The sequence below is a fragment of the Sphaeramia orbicularis genome, chromosome 14 (genome assembly GCF_902148855.1).
Source record: "Sphaeramia orbicularis chromosome 14, fSphaOr1.1, whole genome shotgun sequence".
NCBI classification, from domain to species: Eukaryota; Metazoa; Chordata; class Actinopteri; order Kurtiformes; family Apogonidae; genus Sphaeramia; species Sphaeramia orbicularis.
This window is the reverse complement of record NC_043970.1, coordinates 7,520,856-7,543,179: the sequence shown is the minus strand read 5'-3', so window position 1 is coordinate 7,543,179 and position 22,324 is coordinate 7,520,856. Positions and strand designations below refer to the sequence as shown.

The following is a 22,324-nucleotide window of genomic DNA, read 5'->3' as shown; positions in this document are numbered from 1 at the left end:
TGCCATATTTTATTGCTACAATAAAAATGAATGAGCCAGTTATTGGTTTTTTTTTGTGTTTTTTTTTCGTTTATTTGCAGTTCATAATCTGACCAGTTGACTACTGAGGGCCGGATCTACTAAGATCCCAATTTGCTTGTAGTAATTTGCTTGCACAATCTAGAATTTTGCGTGTGGGGTGTGACCACGGTTTGCGGGTGATTTACCAAGATTGCTTGCACAAATTACAACAGGTGCAAAGTCTTGCAGACCACCCTATTTAAATGAGGGTTTTGCGTGCGCTACTGGAGACAATACCCTGGAAAAACTGCTGTGGGATAAACCAGCACTAATGAGAACAGTGTGCTGAATGATCCAGAGGCGGGGAAATGTAACGTTGGAGGAGTTTTGTCATAGAAAGTATTGCATGACTCAGTCATTCATTCATTTATCTTTCATTTTACAAGTGTGTGTGAGTGTGTGTGTGTGTGTGTGTGTGTGTGTGCATGCGTGCGCGGGGTGGGTGGGGGGTTGTATTTGGATAGAATGACTGTCAGGCGCACATCATTTTGTCACACTGTAGCCCAGGGGTCTCAACCTCTCGGCCACAGTATGTGAATTTATGCCCCCCCACTTGATACCAAAGATTAATGTTAGTGCAGCCTACAAGTTTTTTCTCACAGCATCTATTTTTTGTGGGGGACTTTATTTAAAAAGTAATTATTTATAGCTACTTGTGTTCCCTTTCATTAATGTTGATGTTCGGAATTCTGACGCCCGTGAACGCACCTCGCATATGCGCGATTAGTGAAGGACAAGTAAGTGACATAAACATGTATCCTGTCCCAGTCATGGCTTTTTCAAAACCTACCATGAAGAGAAAGATTAGCGACGAGCACAGACAATTCAAGGAGAAGTGGGAGATGGAATATTTTTTTTGTTGAGCACAGGGGGACCCCGACTGTCTGATATACACAGAAAAAGTTGCCGTGTGCAAAGAATACAACATCAAACATCATTATTGAACTCGGCATGATGAGCATCTTCAAGACATATTGAGGGTCTCAACTGCTTTCTCCTTCAAGCCAAATGTGGCTCATCTGTGCAGGAGGAAGAACTGACAGACGTCTGGTAGCAACAAGTAATCAATGGAAGCCTGTTCTGAAGAAATGTTCCTGTTCAGAAGAAGCATTTGTGTTCAGAAGTGTTGTTGTGGAGTACTTGATGCAGCCCAGCCTCACCCAGACTCTACCTCCGGCAGCCCCCAGGTAAATTGAGTTTGAGACCCCTGCTGTAGCCGAATGTTGGTGCGTTCTTTTTATCACAATCATATTTTTTCTTCCATCACTCCAAAAATGTTCACGAGGGTGAAAAATATGTTCTCTGCATCTGGTTTCATCATTTCTTTGTCTCCTAACCGCAGCGACATGTGCGCACTTACGCATCCAAACCATTTGCACCTCCTTTTGAGACATGTTAAATATAGACGCAGTTTCTATGAGCAAAATTGCTTTTGGGTTTGATAAATCACTTTGCGTGTGCTAAATTAATATGTTTACATTTTCTCCTCCCACAACACGCACAACTGCGTGTGAATGCCCCATATTGCATATTCATTGAGGCAAACGTACTAACTGGATGCAGACGCGCCATTTTGCACCTTTGAAAGACGCAACCCTTATTGCACAGTTAGTAAATCAGTTTGTACATTTTTTTGCGTGTGCAATGAGTTTGCACATGTTTTAATACGCGCAAACCTTCGATAGATCCGGCTCTGAAAGTCAGTTACAGCCCTAATACACAGACACACATAAAAAAAAAACTATTATCTGATCACATAGAAAAGTTTCCCCTTCGATAAGTACATACCCTCAAAACAGCCAATGTTGAGAAGTCTGTATTCTGTCATGGAAGTTTCTAGCACTCTGGACACAATTTGAATTAAAACACAAGTCACTCAGTTGGGCTTAAACCAAGAATATTTTTTACATATGCAAAGATATATTGAGACAACAGACCACACTTCTAGAGTCTTGCTTGCTGCTGCCAGCTTGGTACAGAAGCGTGAGGGTTTTTAAACAATAGGTCATCACCATGAAAGGTCAATTGTTCGTGGCCAGTTTTACTTTTCACCTCTGCATGCATTATCCTTTTTTTTTTTACAGTGACCCTCACTATATTGACCACAGCAGAATGAGAACCTTAACATGTAACATTGCAATTCCCTTCTCAATTTCATAACTTTAACAACACTTTTGACAAAAGCTTGGTAGTCAATGTCTGAAGCTCAGGCTGGGGAATACAATGAGTACATTAAAGTGGGAGGGGGGATTATTCCTTCCTTAATAAACTTTAAAAGTTACCACTTGGAGTCAAACAAAAAGCTGATTTTAGCTGAAATGTATACACACTTTTCTTCTTTGTTTTCAATTTGCATTGTGTTAAGATTTTCCTAATGGTGTTTTAGTGTTAATTTTAGTTAAATATGCCTCTTCTCACTTACCCAAAAGAAAAACTGAGTCTAGTACTCCAAGTCTTCTGAATATATCTAGGATCAATAAGGGCTGATAGTTTTTCTCTGCAGATGTGAAAAAAGTCACATTTTAAAACCAAAAATCTTATGTAAGAAATCATAACTGTATTGACCAGTTACACTGGAAAACAAGAAAAGACCCACAAGTGATTGTAATTTAACCTTTTTTGATTTGAAGTTTAATGTTAATTCCATGCTGTGTTTCAGTAAGAATACAGATGGTACTTGTGGCTCCACTGAGAATATCCAGTAGTACAAATCAGATTCACGTTACACAAACAGAAGGAAAAAGATGAAACGAGCAGATGAGGAGGAAGAAGAGGAGGAAACCTGAATGAGTCGAAGGAAAGCAAAAAAAGAGGATACAGCATGTCTCTATTCCCCAGACTGGTTTTATATAAGTGGCAATGCAAAACTGTCTTGCATTACTATCAATGGGTGTGGAGCCTTCACTTCTGCTAAAAAAGCCAACCTATCTGCCATTAGCAAATCACTAAAGCCTCAAAGCACAACACTTGGTCCAGGGGTGGACAGGAATATAGAGGTAAGAGTGATGCTTGGACAAGAAGGACAAGGCCAAGGTGGGGGGACATTCTGCTGTTTTGTCATTACAAAAAAAAGGGGGAAAAAAGAAAAAGAAAAAGCCAGTGATGTGTTGAAAGAGCAGATCTGGTAACCACAAAGTAAACAGGGCACTTGGTTCTTCCTAAAAGCTTTAACAAGTCCCTTTTAAATATTCTGTCACTGAATTCTTGATGCCCCCCCCCCCCCCAACGGAAGTATGGATATTTGTTGTCAACATACATACACGGGGGAAAAAAACAACCAGCAATGTCTTTAAATAAACTCTTGCATATGTGTTTCAATTCAGGCAAGCACACTTGGCAACAGATGAAAACAGCAAAAGTGAAGCAAAATAAAAATGTAAAGAGGACATGGAACTTACAGGACAAAAAGACTCATTCAATAAAAAGGAAAAAGTTGAAATCCCCCATGGTGTTTGAAATGAGCGACCAGTGCAACAGGTCCTGAGAACTATGGAGATGACGTGCTAACAGAGAGAAAAAGTGAGAGACGACAGATGGAGAACAGAGGAGAGTGGGCTGAAAGAGAATCCCACAGAGATGAGTGGGACTGGGGACAGAGGAGGAGGGGGACGGCTTGTCTTTTCCCTCACTGGGCCTCGTCCTCTGCATCTTGCAGTGCTTCTTTGTTCTGTTCTTCACCTGAGCGATGGAAACAAAGGAAGAACACAATATGAGATGGACTAAAAAGTATTTGCTCTGATGAAACTCAACAGCACATAGACTAGATCCCATTTGTGATGACAGCAGAGCACACAAACATTTTTGCATCAAAATTCTCAGTCTGGGACCTGACCCTGGATCAATGAGGTCACTGATTCCAACTCCTAAGCTAGGAAAGTATCCATTATTTGTCCTAAAAGTTGCTAGAAGTTGCTAAATGACATCATCACCTAACTTGCATAATTGTAAGTGTGCATGTAACAGTAATGAGTGATGTAGGAGAGAAGAATGTGTGAGACAAAAAGTGAGTATAGGTAAGTTTGGAACTACAAATGAACTATTCACTGATAACTCTTATTTTTTATTAATGTCCCAATTCCAATCGTCCTCCTTTATCTGGGCTTGTGCAAAGTCACCCAAAGCAGACACTCTGGAGTATCGAGGACCATATTTAGTAATATATGCAGAAACATAAAAATAGCTCAATACATAAATTCAAAGGCCAATACGTGACACAAAAGAAAATTAAAAGGCATTTTCTATGAAGTTATCTGTAAAATGTGACAAAAATGGTTATTTTTATTCTCATTTCTAATGGTTTCAATTCAGTTTTGTGTTAAAAACCCTAGTTATTTACGTTAACATGTCATTTTCCGTACCATTTATTGATTTATTCTGTCCTCATTTAAATTTTTCCTTGTTAAATTTTTATCCCTGCATTTATGTTTGCATTGTTTTCTATCTTGAGCTCTTTAACTTAAGACTTGGCCCCCACAGAGTCGGGCGCACTTGACTCCATGGACATCCGTGCACATCAACCTGTTTTTAAATGTGAAATTGGTACACTTGACTATGAAACCTCAAATGTATGCAGACGGTACGTGCAACAGTATGCTCGATGTGAGTCCTCCACATACAGGTCCATCACATTGTACTCTTAGAATAGCGTATGTCAACACTACAAACCTGTTCAATTAGCTGAAAAGACTAGAACTAGAAGACCAGCCACACCACAGCCAGAGGTAACAGGTAGAATTAAACTAAAGCAAACAACTTTAACCCAAGCATTTAGTAAAGAAGAGTAGCAAGTGAGTTCCACATTGATCCTTTTTTGGAGTGCTTGGATAATTCTTCTTCTCATTTTGGACTTCTTCCTCCATTCAAGAGCACCCAATATACTGATAAGCTACCAGTTGAAAAACCAGAGCTACCAGCCACCTGTTGTGGAAACCTGAAGGATTATTTGAAACGGGCGTTTCTTCATTGATATTTTGTTCTGTATTTTTTATTTTTTTTTTTTACTTTTCATGTCTATTGACAGCTACCTCAAAAACCAAGTACAGTTTAGTTTTTATGTTCAAGAGTGCACTAAATCAGTGCTGTTTACATTTTAGCATGTTTATGTTCTTGGCACATGTTGTAAAATTGCGCAAACTAAATCAAAATGTTCTGGAAGGTTCTTGGGGCTAAATTATTTTTTTCTTTTAGGGCTACGTTTTACGCAGATAAACTGTTTGGTTGCACTGTTCAGAAACTTGCAAATTAGTTTCAAAGATCAGTGTAAAGAATTGTGATAAAATCGAGATTGTGATTTTATTTTTTAAAAATCGTGATGTGATATTTTTGCCACATCACCCACCTCTATCTAAAGCCATTTATTCTTCACACCCCCGGTGTGTAAAGGCCCTGAGTCTGGCATGTTGCATGTCTCTCTTTGTCACTGCAAAGAATAAATCCACTTTACAGAACAAATGCACAGTATGAGTCATGTGTTCTACTTCCTCTGCTGAAATGTGACCTTCATTGCACCTCAGCTGTATACTACATATGATCTAGGCCAGGGTCATTTAACAGGCGGTCCACAGGCCAGAACTGGTCCATCAATCAAATTGGACTGGCAGCCCCTCTGCCCACACATAGTAAATAAAGAGTTTAACAGCCGCTAAACCATAGTGTTTCCTGTGGAATTGATCTGTTGGTGTGGCGGTGTGCACACACATGTGCGTTTCGATCAGTACCCACATGTACGTCACTTTCCATCCTACGTATAATACTATGGGGGTATGAGGCGGTTCACTCCATGCCCCCCGCAGAAGTGAAAGTGAAGCTTTATGCTCATTTATCTTTGCCCTACCTCCTGAAGTGTCACAAACTTTCATTTGAGGGGGCAGGATGTTTGTCCTGGCCTATCATATATTATACATATGTATAATAAGTCTAATGCGACGGTGATGATTTTTACCTACGCCAAGGAGATTATGTTTTTGTCGGCATTGGTTTGTCTGTCTGTCCGTGTGCAAGATAACTCAAAAAGTTATGGATGGATTTGGATGAAAATTTCAGTAAATGTTGATACTGGCACAAGGAACAAATGATAAAATTTTGGTGGTGATTGGGGGGGGGGCACTGATCTGCTTTGGCGGAGGTCTGCGCTCTCCGAGTGCTTTTCTAGTTTTTGTATGAAATGTTTGGTGTGGCGGCATCGATTTTGCCATGGCACACAGAAGTGCTGTGTTAAAGGGGCTACTAATTCAGATAGTTGAATTCTTAAGTTTGATCACATATTAGTCAGTAGTAGTTAGGATTCCTTTGTGTCACTGGCCAGTCGTAAAGTTATTAGGATAGGTCACATCTGGGTCAACATACTAAACTGACAGATTTATGATCACAGGACTTATTTTCTACCTTAGGCACACTTTTAAATACACATGGTCACAGATGATCGTAAACAACAAGAGATAAGAGGAGAACACTGTCAATATGGGGTTTTACATAGTTGAGGTATCACATCTGCTTGACTTTAGAGTCAGATGACACCAGTCCATTTTCTGTGACCCAGCCCACCTAGCACAAGGGGGTCAGCCCATAGTTTGAAGATCAGTTTACAAGGATTATAAAAGTGATGTGCATTGGAATGTCTGGATCCACTTCCCTGCTTGGGGTGTGGCTCCTCAGCTGAGTTATATTTTGTTTGTGATCAGATCAAGTCAATAATTAAATTTATGAAAATGAGACCAAAAAGAATCTGGACTTATTCTTGGAGCTTTCAACAAAAGAACACGCTAACAACATTGTGGGTGAACATAAGTGTGGAACACTTCGGGTGTGTCCCACCAATCAGTGTTCTTCAGCACAGAGCCTCACACCTCAAAAATTCTGAGTATTCTGAAAATTGTCTGATCTCAGGTGAAGGTATATACCTGTGATGTACTGTAAAGCCTCATTTAAGTCTTTCCCTGCCACTGACGAGATATTCTGTCAATTGCTTCCCAACGCTTCCCCGCCAATGACAAGATTTTCCATCAATTCATGTTTCCACTGTTATACTGTAGTTGGAGCCATTGCGGATCATGTTAATTACTTTCCTTAATCCAAAAACAAAGAAAAGTGTAGCTTTCCCAGAAAAATGAAGGACCGGTTGTAAAGTTTTCAAACTGGAATCACTGGTATCCTATAGCAACGAATACAGCACCTTTCACTTTGAATGAGGAAATTCTGGCATCCGTGGGAACCACGTGCAGTTTCAAAAGCCTTAAAGATTATGGAGACGGACTCCGACAATTCAAGGTATGATAAACCTTCAGAAGAACCTTTTAGACACAGCAGCGGAGAAATAGGAGGTGAGGGACACTGACACGGGAAACAGAGCTGCACGCGTACGACATGGAGATGAGGGAGATGGGGGGCGGGACAGAGATAATCAAAGACAGGAGGAAGAGAAAATACCCCTTTTCTACCTCACTGATTCCAGGGCTGGTTTGGAACCGGTGCCTGACTTAGCACCAGTTCTTTGTGTTTCCACCACCCAAACCGGTTCCATAGTGATTCTAAACAGCTTCCAGGCAGGCGTCAACTTTGAGCTGGGCTAAACCGGGGCCAGACTAAGAACCGATGGCGTGACCCCATTCATCATCAGTGGGTGGGGATTACAGACCCAAACGGAACAGCAAAAGCTATGAATCAGCATTTTTAAAACTACAACTAGTGGGGTTTTAGTTTAGTTTTTAGAGAAAGAGTTATAGGCAACAAAAACAAGCAGCAGTGGACAGAGGAGGAGACCCAATGCTTTTTCTGACACTGTGGGCTTCATCTGAAGTCCAAGATAACTTGGAGTGGGCCTCTCGCACAAAGCTCGTGTTCGAAAAAATATAAAGAGAGATGGCTACAACTGGACCCTTAGACCAGCCTCTAAAACTAAAGAAGTTAGAGATGGACTACAGGGACCGGAAAAAACAGCTTGGATGCAGCGAACGACCAAAAAGAATCCCACATTTGGACCTGCTGGACTCTGTTTTAGGGGACCGGTGAATCAGACTACAGGTGCACTGAAGTTGGACACAGCAGACATGGAGTCTGTGGTTCAAACAGTGGTAAACAACACTGATAAGTTTTGTTTCTCAAACACATGGTTAATGGCTCAGTCAACTTTAGAGATTAAAGTGAGCTACAAATGTTACAGATGTTAAAACGCTAGCCACTGGTATGCTAACAATAACATTTCAATGTTGTCTCCGAAACGCTGTTTCCTCAGTGGGTTGATAAAAGGCAGAACTGAACTGAGTAGTTAACTGAACCATGTTCCAGTAGACAGGGTTATTGTCCACACTGGGGAGAACATGTCAAATTAAAGCACGGTTTCTTTGTTTTTGTTCTTTACAGTTGTTGCCCATGGACGAGGAGGCAGATTCACAGCAACAGTACCTGGACTTTTCTTCCCTTTTGCAAAGTTTTTAAAGCATTTTTTTTTATTTGAGCCTATTTATTTTTTACTTCAGTGTGAATAAACCAATTTGAAATGCATAAAAGTTAATTTTGTCCGTGTTTTCCTATGCCTCGCATAAATTTGGGTAATAGTACCGCTTTGCTGACCTCACTAATTATTTGTTTACAGACTATCCATGCATTATGTTTCTACGTATGTCATATGGAAGCCCACATATTTATGTTTATCACAAATCCCACAGAGTGAATATTTGTGTTTTTTGCCTGTGGATTGCAATATAGGCTTGTAAACACAATAGCAGCGCTTGCTTCTGGGCAAGCATCTCCCACCCCAGACCCAGTCACGTGAACATGTTTTACGCTGACGTAATGACGCGGCTCTGACTTGGCTCCGCTTGGCTCTTGGCCTATGGAAAAGCAAACTGGTTCTTTGGAGGCACCAGGTTGGAACCAGTTAAGCACTGGCTCTAGCACCGGCACCGAAGTAGCACCAGGTTCTTTTTGGTGGAAAAGGGATAAGAGACATTTATAGTGGACATTCAAGGAGAAGGCCGATAACCAGATGTGGAAAAGACAACGGACACCTAGCATTTTTAAACAGATTTCAGATTATGACTATGGACACACAGCAGATTCAACACAGGTGTCATTCGCATCTGCCTAACATGGTGACAGAGGTAATACACCATTTTATTTGGCTTTTGTATGAAAAAATACATATATTCATAAATAGATATATAACTACATGTCCATATACTGTAATTTTTTACAGATCAAATACAGCAGGTGGTCCAACAGGAGGACATGGTCCAACAGGAGGATATGGTGCAGCCAAGAAAAGGCCAAAAATATACAGTATTTAGTGCATTTGTTTCTTGTTTTTGTTGAAAATGAGGAATATGGAAGTGTTTATATGAAAAAGCCAATCTAATATGTGGAAGACTCATAATTGATATATGTAAATGTGTAAAGTTTATAAGGAACCTGGAGCTTTAAGAGATGTTTGGTGTAAAGTTTGATGTGGTTTCCCCTAACATTTAGTGGAATGTTAGGATATCTTAGCACTGTTTATTATAATTGCTGTTACTATTTTATTTTGTGATTTTGAACACAGTGTTACTGTTTGTAAATTAGAAAGAGTCAAACATGTAAATAGGATATCAGTTTTATCTTGAAAATCAATCTTTTAAAAAAAAAGGAAGTTTTCTCAGTTTTTTGCTCAAAATGTATTTTTTTCCGGAAAATTACCAATATTCAAATGTCTATACCTCACGAATGAATGAAGATAGAATACAATAGTTTTTTGTGTATAAAATCTGACAAATATTATTTAAAGCGGAGTATTTGTGTTTTTTGGGGTGTTTTACCGTCTCCCTGCACATCTGAGGTCCATAGTGTCAAGTTGTCACGTAGCAACTGCATGATAAGTGTTGAGTCCTTATAACTCTCCTCACTCAGTGTGTCCAGTTCTGCAATAGCATTGTCGAATGCTGCCTTCGCCAACCTGTCAACAGAGCACACAAGAAAATACAGTCAGTTGGAGGATAAATCCAATGCTGCTACCTGTATTTCACTATGTGAAACACTCAAGTGCACACAGACTAAGGGTTTGTGCACAGATGGAAATGATCGACTCATTTTACATGACAAAACCATGAATCTATTCTATCACAGCAGTTTGCTGAAGGTCACACACCTCGCTCCATAAGCTTTGCAATAAATATAAAAACACCAAAAAATACATTTAATACACAGAAAACCAGTATTAACACTTTCAGTGCCATGGGCCGATTAAATCGGCTTTACGAAAACAACCTGTAAAGTGCCACGGGCCGATCAGATCGGCTTTGGAGAACACGCCATATTTGTGTACAAACAAACCATCCACCCCCATTTCTTTCTCACATTTCGATGACGTTCTTTCTGTGTCCCCCTTTTGAGACCAAGCAGACGGGAATTTGAGGTCACGCGACCGAATAATATTGTTATATCTTTTTAATGTTTCTTATTCTCCGGTGTTTCATCAGAGGGAGCCCTCCATGCCGGGGGGCGGCTGTGGACTCCGGGGGCTGTGGCGCCTTCTCTCACTGGGGTCCGCTCCTTTCTGGTGGGTGGGGGTCCCAGTTGGCCCTCTCCCACTAGTTGGGATGCGGGGCTGTGTTGCTGGTGCCTGGTTGCCGGGGTCGGCGGCTGCCTCCTGGTCCGGATGGCTCCCTGAGACAGCGCCTCCTAAATTGGTGTTTTACTTTTACTTGAACATTTTTGTTCTGGTCTACCCGTGCTCAGTCAGTCTTCTTAAGTATGTGTGAGCTTGTGGGTTTGCATGTATGTGTGTGTGTGTGTGTGTGTGTGTGTGTGTGTGTGTGCGGGTGAGTGGGTGGGTGTGGGTGGGGGGCGGTACTGATTTTTAAACTGATATGTAGAGCACTTTGTGCTACAGTTTTTAATGTATGAAAAGTGCTATATAAATAAAGATTATTATTATTATTATTATTATTATTATTATAAATTATGCAAATTACGATCAATAATGAATCGGCTGCGTCCGGTGCGTTTTGGATCTAATCAGCAATCGGTCGGATGTTCCCGAGCGGTTTCCTGCAGGATTCTTCAAATATTATAAAAACGACGCGGAATACTGAAAAACGTCCAAATTCTGTGGCACTTTTAAGGCTTATTAGCCCCTTAACTGTCTGGCACTTAAAGAGTTAATGCCGCAAGCGGCATCTAAAGGCCCTCGCCACGGACACGTCCAGTAGAAGTATGTCCATCGTTCAGCAGGTGGCGCTCTAGCACCAAATTTCAATGTCTTCTGATGAATGGGTGTAGGCCTGGGAGATTGACAACTGATTCAAATTTGAGGCAGATCTTTGTTCGTATGTCCACACAAAAGAAATTTTTGTATAAGTAAATCTGTAGGGGGCGCTATGCAGCTAAAATTAAATTTCTTCCGTCGAATGGGTGTAGGCCTGCGAGATGTACCACTGAGTCAAATTTGAGCCAAATCGGTGTTCGTATGTCCGAATTAATGCAATTTTCGTGAAGGTAAATTTGTAGGGGGCGCTATTGAGCGATATGGCATTTTCTTTTGATAAATGGGTGTAGGCCTGGGAGATTGACAACTGATTCAAATTTGAGCCAAATTGGTGTTCGTATGTCTGAAGTGAAGTAATTTTCGTAAAGGTAAAATTGTAGGGGGCGCTATAGCTCCAAATTTCCAAGTTTTCTGATAAATGGGTGTAGGCCTGAGAGATAGACGTCTGAGACAAATTTGAGCCAAATTGGTGTTCGTATGTCCGAACTGAAGCAATTTTAATAAAAAATTTTTTTTTAAAAACTTGCAGGGGGCGCTGTAGTGCAAAATTTCAGTTTCTTTTGACAAGTAGGTGTAGGCCTGGGAGACAGATGTCTGAGTCAAATTTGAGCCAAATCGGTGTTCGTATGTCCGAACTGATGTCATTTTTGTAAATGTACATTTGTAGGGGGCGCTATAGTGCGAAATTTCTATTTCTTTTAATGCATGGCTGTAGACCTGGGAGATGGACGTCTGTACACCAATTTTGAGCTCATTCTGCCAAACGGCCAAGGAGGAGATAGTTAAAATACGACATCAGCGAAAACGCTGACTCAGCATTTTGGAAATTTCAATCCAATATGGCCGACTAAGGGTTGGTTTTGGGGCGTGGCCATAATATTTTTTGTTTGTCTCCTCATGATGAATCTGTGTACCGATTTTCGTGGCTCTACGACAAACTTCACATTGGACGTGCTCCCATTGCCGTAATGCATTTCCACTTTTAGAGGGGGCGCTGCAGCAACATTTCTTTACTGAAATCTATGAAACCTATATGCAAATTCAATTTCTCGCACTTCTGAATTTTGGGCAAAATTTGGTGAGTTTTCGTAAATGTTCAGGGGGTCAAATTTGAGCTCAAAGAGCAGGAGAAGAAAAAATAAAATAAAATAAGAATCTGAGCAAGAACAATATAGCCGTTTCTATGGCAACCACATATTGGGCCTTATTTGAAAGCTCTCGAGCTCCCCCACATGTCTGTGGGGTCAGATGTCACGTGTCCTGCACTTACACCCACGTGACTGACCCCGAGTGGGCATATCCCATTGACTCCCATTCATTCTGAGCAGGTGTAAATATGCGATTTGTGCATGTCATGTACATCTTCGGAAAGGTCTCAGTGCCGTGACTGTGAATATGTGTGAGAGTGGCGACAGTGGTGAAAGGTGACCGTGTCACTGGCAATTTCGTCCCCATGCGCCCACTGCAGACTCAATAGGCCCTGCGCCGGCTTTACTCGGCTCGGGCCTAAAAAAATAAAAATATTAATAATCTGAGCAAGAACAATATAGCTGTTTCCGTGGCAACCACATATTTGGCCTTATTTGAAAGCTCTCGAGCTCCCCCACATGTCTGTGGGGTCAGATGTCACGTGTCGTCCACTTACACACACGTGACTGACCCCGAGTGGGCGTGGCCCATTGACTCCCATTCATTCTGAGCAGGTGTAAATATGTGATTTGTGCACGTCATGTACATCTTCGGAAAGGTCTGAGTGCCGTGAATGTGGATATGTGTGAGAGTGGCGACAGTGGCGAAAGGTGACCGCGTCACTGGCGATTTTGTCCCCATGCGCCCACTGCAGACTCAATAGGCCCTGCGCCTGCTTTACTCGGCTCGGGCCTAAATACACAATTAAAGAGGGAAGATAGTTCCAGCACTGGTACACCTACCAAACATTGTAGAGAAAACTTTTCCAATACAACTGAAGGTGCTATTGTAGAAAATACACATATAGAGTGTATAAAGTATGACCAGACTAGAGACTTTCAGAAAGAAATTTGCATTTTACAGTTAAAAACTAATGTAAGATAAAATGTTTATAAAGCACCATTTTTGTGTCAAGTTCTTTCTGGATTTGCACTTGGAGATTGTGTTCAGCATTAAAATGTTTAAAAACTACTGTTTTCTTTTATTTACATAAAAGTTGAATTCTTCATGCATGTATGAACAAAAAAATGCACTACAACTTAAGAATAAAAGTATAAATATATTTACCAGCTGCTGTTTGCATGTGTAGGTTAAATATATATATATTAAAAAAAATATGAACAGTGGAATTAAAAAATTATACATATTCCAGTTTGAAATACATTTTCCAAGTTTATCCTGCCCTTACTCTTTGTGTAAGGACAAACGTGGCCCCCAGCCAATTTCAGTTTGAGACCCCTGTTCTAAAGTTTGCCCACAGCTCATTTTCCACCAGATTCCCAGGATCATTTTTTCCCCAAGAACTTGTTCACCTGGGTAAAAGAATTCCTAGCAATCTGTGTGGTTTGCGTTTCCAACCACAATGCAAAGTTTCTAAGGCTGTATTCAAATCAGGCTTGGCTGACTCAAAGTCCCACTGAATTTCATTTGAGTGTATTTGGCTAATACGTTGGACGAGGTCCTGGCTATTTTGAGTGTTATTAAGCAGATACGCTCTTCAGCGAATTCAGGTGGACAGGCAGATGATTGCAATGAACTTGGCAGGATTGAGATAAATACGCTCAGTTAAAATTGAGCCAAGTCGACCTCATCATAAATCTGCTTCTCGTAGCTTCTCCTCTTTGTTGTTTTCCAGATGATCAAAACTTAAATGAAGTGAAACTTGTAGAAATGGAATAAACAACTGTGTAACCATACACTGGCTACAGTGGGTGAAAGCAAGCATGGAAACTAGAGCATGACCAATATGGGAATTTTGGGGCCGATACCGATTTTGGGGGCTAAAAAAAGCAGATATCTAATATATCAGCTGATATATGAAATAAGAACATTGATATACATAAGGTATATACTGTACATGGGTATGGTCAATGGGTATTTGCAAACAGCTCAAAAGAAAATGCTGAAGCAAACATTAAAGTGAAAAACAAAAGTTGACTATAAATAAAATTAGAAATACTCAAAGCATGAATCACATTACTAGAATTAATACAAGGGAATAAACTAGATATTATTGTAACAATGTAGCTGCTTTCTAAGCATGCAATACATAAAAGTACAACTAAATGGAATCTTTTCAAAATAATTTTAATAAAGACATTAAGTTGTGAATTTATGAGCCCCGGTAAATCCTGCACGCAGTATGAAGTGAAGTTGGATGCTGTATAGTAGTCTTATATTAATGGCGGACATGGACGTTAACAGTTGCATATATCTTTATTTCACAAAGATGCAACTTACACAACTTTAAAACTGTATAATAGTCTTATATTAAATAATGGTGGACATGGTAATTTACAGTCGCATATATTTTTGTTTATTTCACAGAGATGCAACTTACATGATGTTAAAATGGTGTAATACGCTCTCTAAAACTTGCGTGAAAAAAAACTAGAATGCTCTCCTTGACATGCCCTAACAGTGTGTTTCCACAAGGACATTGTCATGAGGCACTAAAGTGTAGTGCAGGGGTCACCAACACGGTGCCCGCGGGCACCAGGTCGCCCGCAGGGACCACGCGGGTCGCCCGCAGGCCTGTTCTAAAAATAGAACTAGTTCAGGGTTCTCCAACACGTTGCTCGCGATCTTCCGGTGGCTCTCCAAGGGTCACTAATATAAGAACACAAAGTTGATTCGTCATTTGGTAGAACAGGTCTAAATTTCCACCCAATCAAAATTACAAGTGTCCTGCCCCCCCCCGCTCCCAAGATGAAACAGTCAACTAGCTGTCAATCAAACTTTAGCACTGGTTTGGTGCCTGTCATTGGAGAGGGGCGGGGCCCAGGATGAGCCAGATGCCAGGCAGGTAGTGGGTTCAGCCCCGCAACGATGTCGGCCAAATATAGTCAGGGAGTTATTTTCACCAACGATGAGGCACGGACTTCTGTTTGACAAATGTGAAAGACAAGTGTGTGTGTGTGTGTGTGAGATCTGTGGCGCGTTCTGGAAGTCAGTAAAAGATGCAACGTGGAGCGGAATTTCACCAAAGTTCACAGCAACTTTTCTGGAGATTCTCCAGTGGGAATCAGCCTCTGTAAAGAGAAGGTAAAAGAGCTGAAAACTAAAGTCCAAAAACAACAGTCCATGTTCACTAAACTGACCAAGGCCAGTGCTTCAACAGAGGCATCAGTAAAGGGGGTCACATCCTGGACAAGCGCAAACATATGTGCACTATCTGCGCATGCGCTCAGACAGCTGGAGTCGGACCTGAACAGGTGCCTCTGCGTTTGACTCCAGTGTGATGACTGTAGAAGTGACGGGGATGGTGGATTTATGTGCACAAAGTTCTGGTTTTAATTAATATGTTTTGACAGCATATGTGAATTTAGAAAAGGTCAAATCCTTCAGAAATACAGCAGCACATGTTGAAGTTTTATTGTGTGAGTGACAACGTTCCTTTTCACAATTTCAAAGTATTAAAAATGCACATACAGGTGTGTATTATTTGTTTTTAGTAATTCTATAAAAATATGCAGAATTTTTCCATATCATAATTTTTGACTTAGTATTAAAATATTTAGGAATACAGCATGCAAATTCTTGTATTTGTTTTTTTTCTACTTTTGATTTTCTTAATTAAAGTAAAATAATAGTTTCATATTAACACTTTTTAAGTATTGTAAATGTTAAAACAAAGATATATAAATAAATAAAATAAATGAAGAGCACAATGTTACAAACGTATGATACAAAATATGTGTATGTATGAAAAATAGCTATGTAAATAAATGTTGCTAAATTAGAGTAGCCCTCCGGCAACTTCATTAGGTAAAAGTAGCCCACAGAAGAGAAAAGGTTGGTGACCCCTGGTGTAGTGTTATATTGTTTTACAAAGTCACAGCTTATCATGAAGTAAAAAAAAAAAGTGAGTGTGGGAGGTGGTGCTGCACGTCACTGGTCTGCGTGATTGTGTGAGGGGGAGGGGCCAGGCACTCAGGCTCAGAGTGCAGCACAGACACACAGGAGCAGAACGACAGAATCTCTACACAACAAAAAAGTTAATATATCGGTTACATATTGATTAACTGACGATATGTGATAATCGGGCCGATTAATCAGTCAGGCTCTAATAGAAAACTACAAGTGTGTTCCACCAGTCAGCGTTCTTTAGCACACAGCCCCATCCCTAGAATTACAGGTAATTGTTAAGTCCTACCCCCTACCAGGATTTTTCTTTTTTAGGGAAAGTTTGGGGTTGAGGGATTTTTTTTTTTTTACCTGGGTAACGTTGGTGGAAATGTACTGAAGTTTTTCAAGGTTCCTGGTTCAGAAAAAGTTCCTACAGTGGAAAAGGGCCTCATATTGATCAGCTGACTTGGCCAACCAGTTTTTAAAATAAGGAATTTTAGAAATATTTTTAACTGACAAGCAAAAACCTAACCTTGTATGAGGAAATATCATAAATATTATTACAAATAATCCCTCTCTTATCTTTACTCTGTCCCAACAACAAGAACTCATTTATTTTTTGATTTGAGTATGTAGTCATCTGCATACTGATTCAACTGAAAATTAACCATTTCGATTTGCTCCAATAAACTCTGATCTACTAAAAAGAGATGTAAGAATTGTGCAACATAGTGCTGCTTCATTTTAAATCTAGATTTACCCGCTGTCTTTTTTCGCTAAATGGGTTAAATTTTTGAAGTAGCATCCCCGGACTTTAAGTCTGCCTCAGCAACCAGTTTACACTCACAACCATAAAGAACACTGATGTCCCAGGGAGGTTTCTCAGCCATTTATCCACATAACCAAGTTTGTAATAATATTTTTGAATGTGCAAAGAGTATTGATTTTTATAACTTCTGCCACAGTGTTGTTTGAAAAATGTTCACCACTGTTTCCAAATTCTGGCCTACACAAGCATTCTGATTTGTACTCGCATCATTTTCAAAGTCGAACATAGCATGGTTGTAGGCTTTAAAGTGTATGTGTGCTGACATGATGTCCTGATTACAAAATGCAGCATGGGCACATAGATATAAATGCTGGTTAATGTGTGATCTTTATGAGACATAACTGAATTACTCTTTCATTCTTACTCTATTGTCTAAGATAAGAAACTATATTGTATATGTGGGAAAAGCTTTATAGTGCATGTAAGTGAAGCAGATGGGACTTTTGCTTACTGAAAGATGTTCTGAGGGCAGAAACCGTTGTGATTGGTCTAATCAAGCAACCAATCAAAACAGAGGAGAGGTGGGAGAAGTAAGTACTAAGGGCTCTTGGTTTTTCCCCGGAGCTCACGGGTGCCGTGGCTCCTCCTCACCTCCACAAGGATCGGACGATGGTGTTTGGAGTGGCGGCTGGCGCTTCCTGTTGGCGGCTCTTTCCGAACCAGGGATCCGTCCTTTTGTTGTTGTTTCCCAGTAGAGGTTCATTTCTGCTCCTGGTCTCGGCCCAAATGGAGCTTCCCTGCCGGTCTCCTCCAGCCCAGCCTCATTTGCTGTCCTGTGCCTTGAGATGCAGCTCCCCAGGTGGATGGACCCCAGTTTGACGCTCATAGTATTCATCCAGATTCTGCCCCGGATCTTGGTGAGTGACCACCTGGGCACATCCTTTGGTCAGGCCGGGGATGGAGACCGGTTTATCTTCTTCTCCCCTGGTGCCTGAGAGGGAAGCGCAGTCAGGAGCTCTGCGGCGTCTGGCTGATGCTGCCGGGGGACTATGTACTGCATGTGGCCGTTGTCTGGGCCCGCCGTCCCACCTCCAGCTTGCATCTCCTGCCGGAGATTGAGTCTCCATTCCTTGGGCGACGCGAAGAAGAGGTGAGTGGGGGAGTTGTGAACATCAACCTCCTTTGTTTTTGTCATTCATTCCGTTTGGGCCGAGACTGGGGGCAGAAACTTACCTCCACCGAGGAACAACAACAAAAGGTAATCCACGGTCCACGAAGAGCCACCAACAGGAAGTACAGGCTGCCGCTTTAAACACCACTGTCCAATCTGTGTGGAGGTAAGAGGGGGCCACGGCACCTGTGGGCTCCGAGGAAGAAGCAAGAGCTCTTAGCACTTACTTCTCCCGCCTCAATAGGTACGGTTACAGGATGTTTTTTAAATTCGATTTATTTTTCCAGAAGAAATCAATCCGGAACTAAAGTACTTTCTCTTCTGTTTACATGGAAATGTTAAACCCGAATAAAGGTTTACATGAGAAACGTTTATTCGGTTCTCGCAGCCCTTCTGTTAGCTTAGCTTAGCATAGTCACTGCATTTCCATGGTCACACGTAGCCAGTTTTTTAAAGGTGATTTGTAGTCCTTTGTAAGTGATTTTGTGAAATCCGATTCTCCCCAATTATTTCTTTAGAGCCGCGATTTATTGCACTCATACAGTCTTGGGACTGTTGTGTTAACGGAAGTTGGAAAATCTTTTTGTTGGAAGGGACGCATGTGCTAAATTAGCTTTGCTTTACCATTTTGGCTTTGCATTAGTTTTTATTTCCCAAGATTTTAATACTACAGTAAGTCACATCGCCATGATTTGAGCCTCAATTTGTAATCATATTGTCCCCACCGGACTAAAGTAATGATTAGGGAGAATTGAATTTCACAAAATCACTCATAAAATGCTAAGCTAGGCTAAGCTAAGCTAACGGAAGGGCTGTGAGAACAAGGCAATCGGTGCACTGCAGTGCAAACTGTTTTGCCCACTTATCTAACTCATTAGTGCATGACAAATGAATTAATAAAAAACAAGTGGTGAACTATTCCTTCAGGGTTTTAGAGGCTGGTAGATACCATCAGAATAGCACACTGTAATGATTTAGGTTGACGATACTGCATTATACATTCTTCCACCAGCGCAGAATGTGTGTGTCATCGCGACAGGACAAAACAACGAGCATGCGCAGAATGGATAGAATAAAGTGTTTTCATATCTGAGGAATAATTTAGCCCGGATTCAAAAGTGGATTAAACCAGCGACTTTAATCGGGTTTAAATTTAATCCAAACTTTTCTTTTTCAACTGGAATAAGGTGTTTACATGAGCATCTTAAATAGGATCTAACCACAGTGGGCCGGTCCTGCCTCCTTCAGGAAAAGCAGCATAGAGAGAGGTCTCCCTGACATAATTCTAAAAATATCCTGTAAACGGGTGAATTAAACCCACCAAGTACAAAAACTTTAGAATAACAGGATAACAATGGAAACGAGAGAAAAAAGCAAAAAAACTACAGCTGAATTAAACGACAGACGACGACTCACGAGGCACGGAAGGCTATGCTAGCGGAAAAACGGCACCAAGCAGAAAGCTAACAAGAAGGGCAAGGTAAACATGGAGAGAATTTTACAAGAAATTCAAGACTTCAGAAAAGAAAACCACCGCCAGCTGGAGGATATTAAAGACGAACTTAACAAGACAAACCAGAGAATCAAAGAAGCGGAAACTCGCATCGAGGCCGTGGAAAATAGACAACAAACAACTGAACAGGTACCGAGACACATGCTAAAAATCCAGGCTCAACACGTCGAAAAGCTAATTGACCAAGAGGGAAGAGCAAGGCGAGAGAACATCCGAATTTACGTGCCGGAGGACGAGGACGGCAACTCACTGATAACGTTTGTGAAGAAACTCCTTAGAGACAAACTGGACATTCAGCCGACAACTGAAATGCACACTGACAGAGCATGCAGAGCATTAGCCCTGAAACCAACGGTGGCAGGTAAACCCAGATCAATCGTGATTAAATTCCACTATTATAAAACCAAAGAAGAAGTCCTGCGCAAAGCATGGGAAAAAAAGTAGGTAATGCTTAACGATCAAAGGATTTATTTTGATCACGACTACCCAGCCGCAAGCGAAAAGAATACAATGAAGTAATATGAGTGCTGAAAGAAAAAAGGATCCGATTCCACATCCCCTACCCGGCCAGACTACACGTGTTTTATGAAGAAGGAACGCAGCTCTATCATACGATCAATGAAGCTACGAAAGATATGAAGGAACGAGGCTTCACGGTGAAGGTGGTCCCCCCACCAGAGGATCCAGTAGAATTACTGAAGTGGCAGGAGTGGCACACGGCAGGAGCGGGACAACAGTGAGTCGGAGGACTGTCCAGCAGGAAAACAGCCATCAGAGACAAGCTACAGGTCTACAGAAGACAGTCCCCCAATAAAACCTGAACAATAGGGTGATGTATAATCCAAAACACACTCATAAAACAAGAGAAGTAAATAATGACATCAATATTATTTGATCTGATGTGTTTATATATATTTTTTTCATCTCCATTTCTGAAAAAAAAAGAAAAACAATGCCTCTCTCATTTCCTTTTGAAAGAGACAAAAAAAAAAAAAGTTGGAGACTGAACATGCAAAAAATATTTTTTCTTTTCCTTATTGTGAACATTTGCTTTCTAAAGATTGAGCTGCCATGGAGGGCCCTTTTCCACAAGACTGTTAAAGAGACGTACCCTCCAAAGCCAGACACTTTGTTCAACCAGGTAAGGGTCAATACATAGAAACCTTTACCTTGGAATCTACAGTTCTATTGAATGTTTATAATGTTTTCAATTTATATTATTCCTATTATGTCCTACCAGAGACACTTTACAGCAGACTTATTCGAGCAGACAGAATTTTCCTACCAAAAAAATGACACGTGAAAAAATAAAAATAATTTCCTTCAATGTAAACGGTATACTCAGCCCAATAAAACGATCTAAGATACTTTCTAAAATGAAAAAAGAAAGGCACATATTGTATACTTACAAGAAACGCATCTGAGGGATGCTGAACATGAAAAACTACTTAGAATGGGTTTTACAAAAGTCTATTTCTCTTCATATCAGCCTAAGCATAAAAGAGGAGTCGCTATTCTAATCTCCAATAAGATCAATTTTGAACAGACATATGAACAAAAAGATAAAGAGGGTAGATTCATTTTGGTAAAAGGAACGCTAAATGGTACGGATTTCACCCTGTTTAATGTTTACGCTCCACCATGCATTGAAATAGAAATAGATCTAATTATAAATCAAACAGGAGGGATCCTGATATGTGGAGGAGATCTAAACATTCATTTACAACCCAAACTAGATGTCTCAAATCAAAGACATAGCACCAAGACAATAAGTAAAAAAATTGGTGAAATAATGAAAGATATAGGCCTAATAGACATCTGGAGAGAAATAAATCCCAAAACAAGAAAGTATACGCCTTATTCTAACCCACATTCAGTTTATACAAGAATAGATTATTTTATCATCTTCAATAGGGATAGATCAAGGATTAGTGAAGCAGAAATAGGATCAATAGACTTAAGTGATCATGCTCCCATATGTATTACTGTTGATTTAGAAAATAGCAGAAGAAACACAACATGGAGATTCAATTCAAGCCTACTCAATGACCCTAAATTCAAAAAAGAAATGAGTAATGAAATTCAAATGTATATTAAAGAGAATAACAATGAAGAAACCTCACCACCCATTTTGTGGGATGCAGCAAAAGCCGTCTTAAGAGGGAAAATTATTGCAGCAGCATCACACACAAAAAAGCTTTGTCAAAGACAATTACTGGAATTACAAAATCAATTAAAGCACCTCGAAGACTGTCATGTGCTGAATCAAAAACCGGAAACACTGCAACAAATAAAGAAAACTAGAAATGAAATAAATATGATATACACACAGGAAATAGAAAAAAATATGCTGTTTACAAAACAGCGATATTATGAAAATGGATCTAAATTCACAAAACTACTGGCTTGGAAGCTGAGAAAACAACAAGCAGACAATGCAATATTTAAAATATGAGATTCTCAAAAAAATACAATTGAAACTAGACAAGACAAAATTCAAACTTTATTTGAATCATTTTATACACGCCTATACACTAA

General features: G+C 40.4%; 1 protein-coding gene across 2 annotated transcripts in view; it reads right to left on the bottom strand.

Moving 5' to 3' along the window:
- Window positions 1-2,662: 2,662 nt before the first annotated feature.
- LOC115433097 (14-3-3 protein epsilon) overlaps window positions 2,663-22,324 on the bottom strand; it is a 60,626-nt gene continuing 40,964 nt past the window's right edge. For both annotated transcript variants that reach the window (XM_030154312.1, XM_030154313.1), the window contains exons 5-6: window positions 9,849-9,985; window positions 2,663-3,738 (exon numbers count right to left, since the gene is read on the bottom strand). In XM_030154312.1, the coding sequence (XP_030010172.1) occupies window positions 3,686-3,738; window positions 9,849-9,985 (190 nt within the window). In that variant the 3' untranslated portion in view covers window positions 2,663-3,685. The remainder of the gene's footprint in view (window positions 3,739-9,848; window positions 9,986-22,324) is intronic.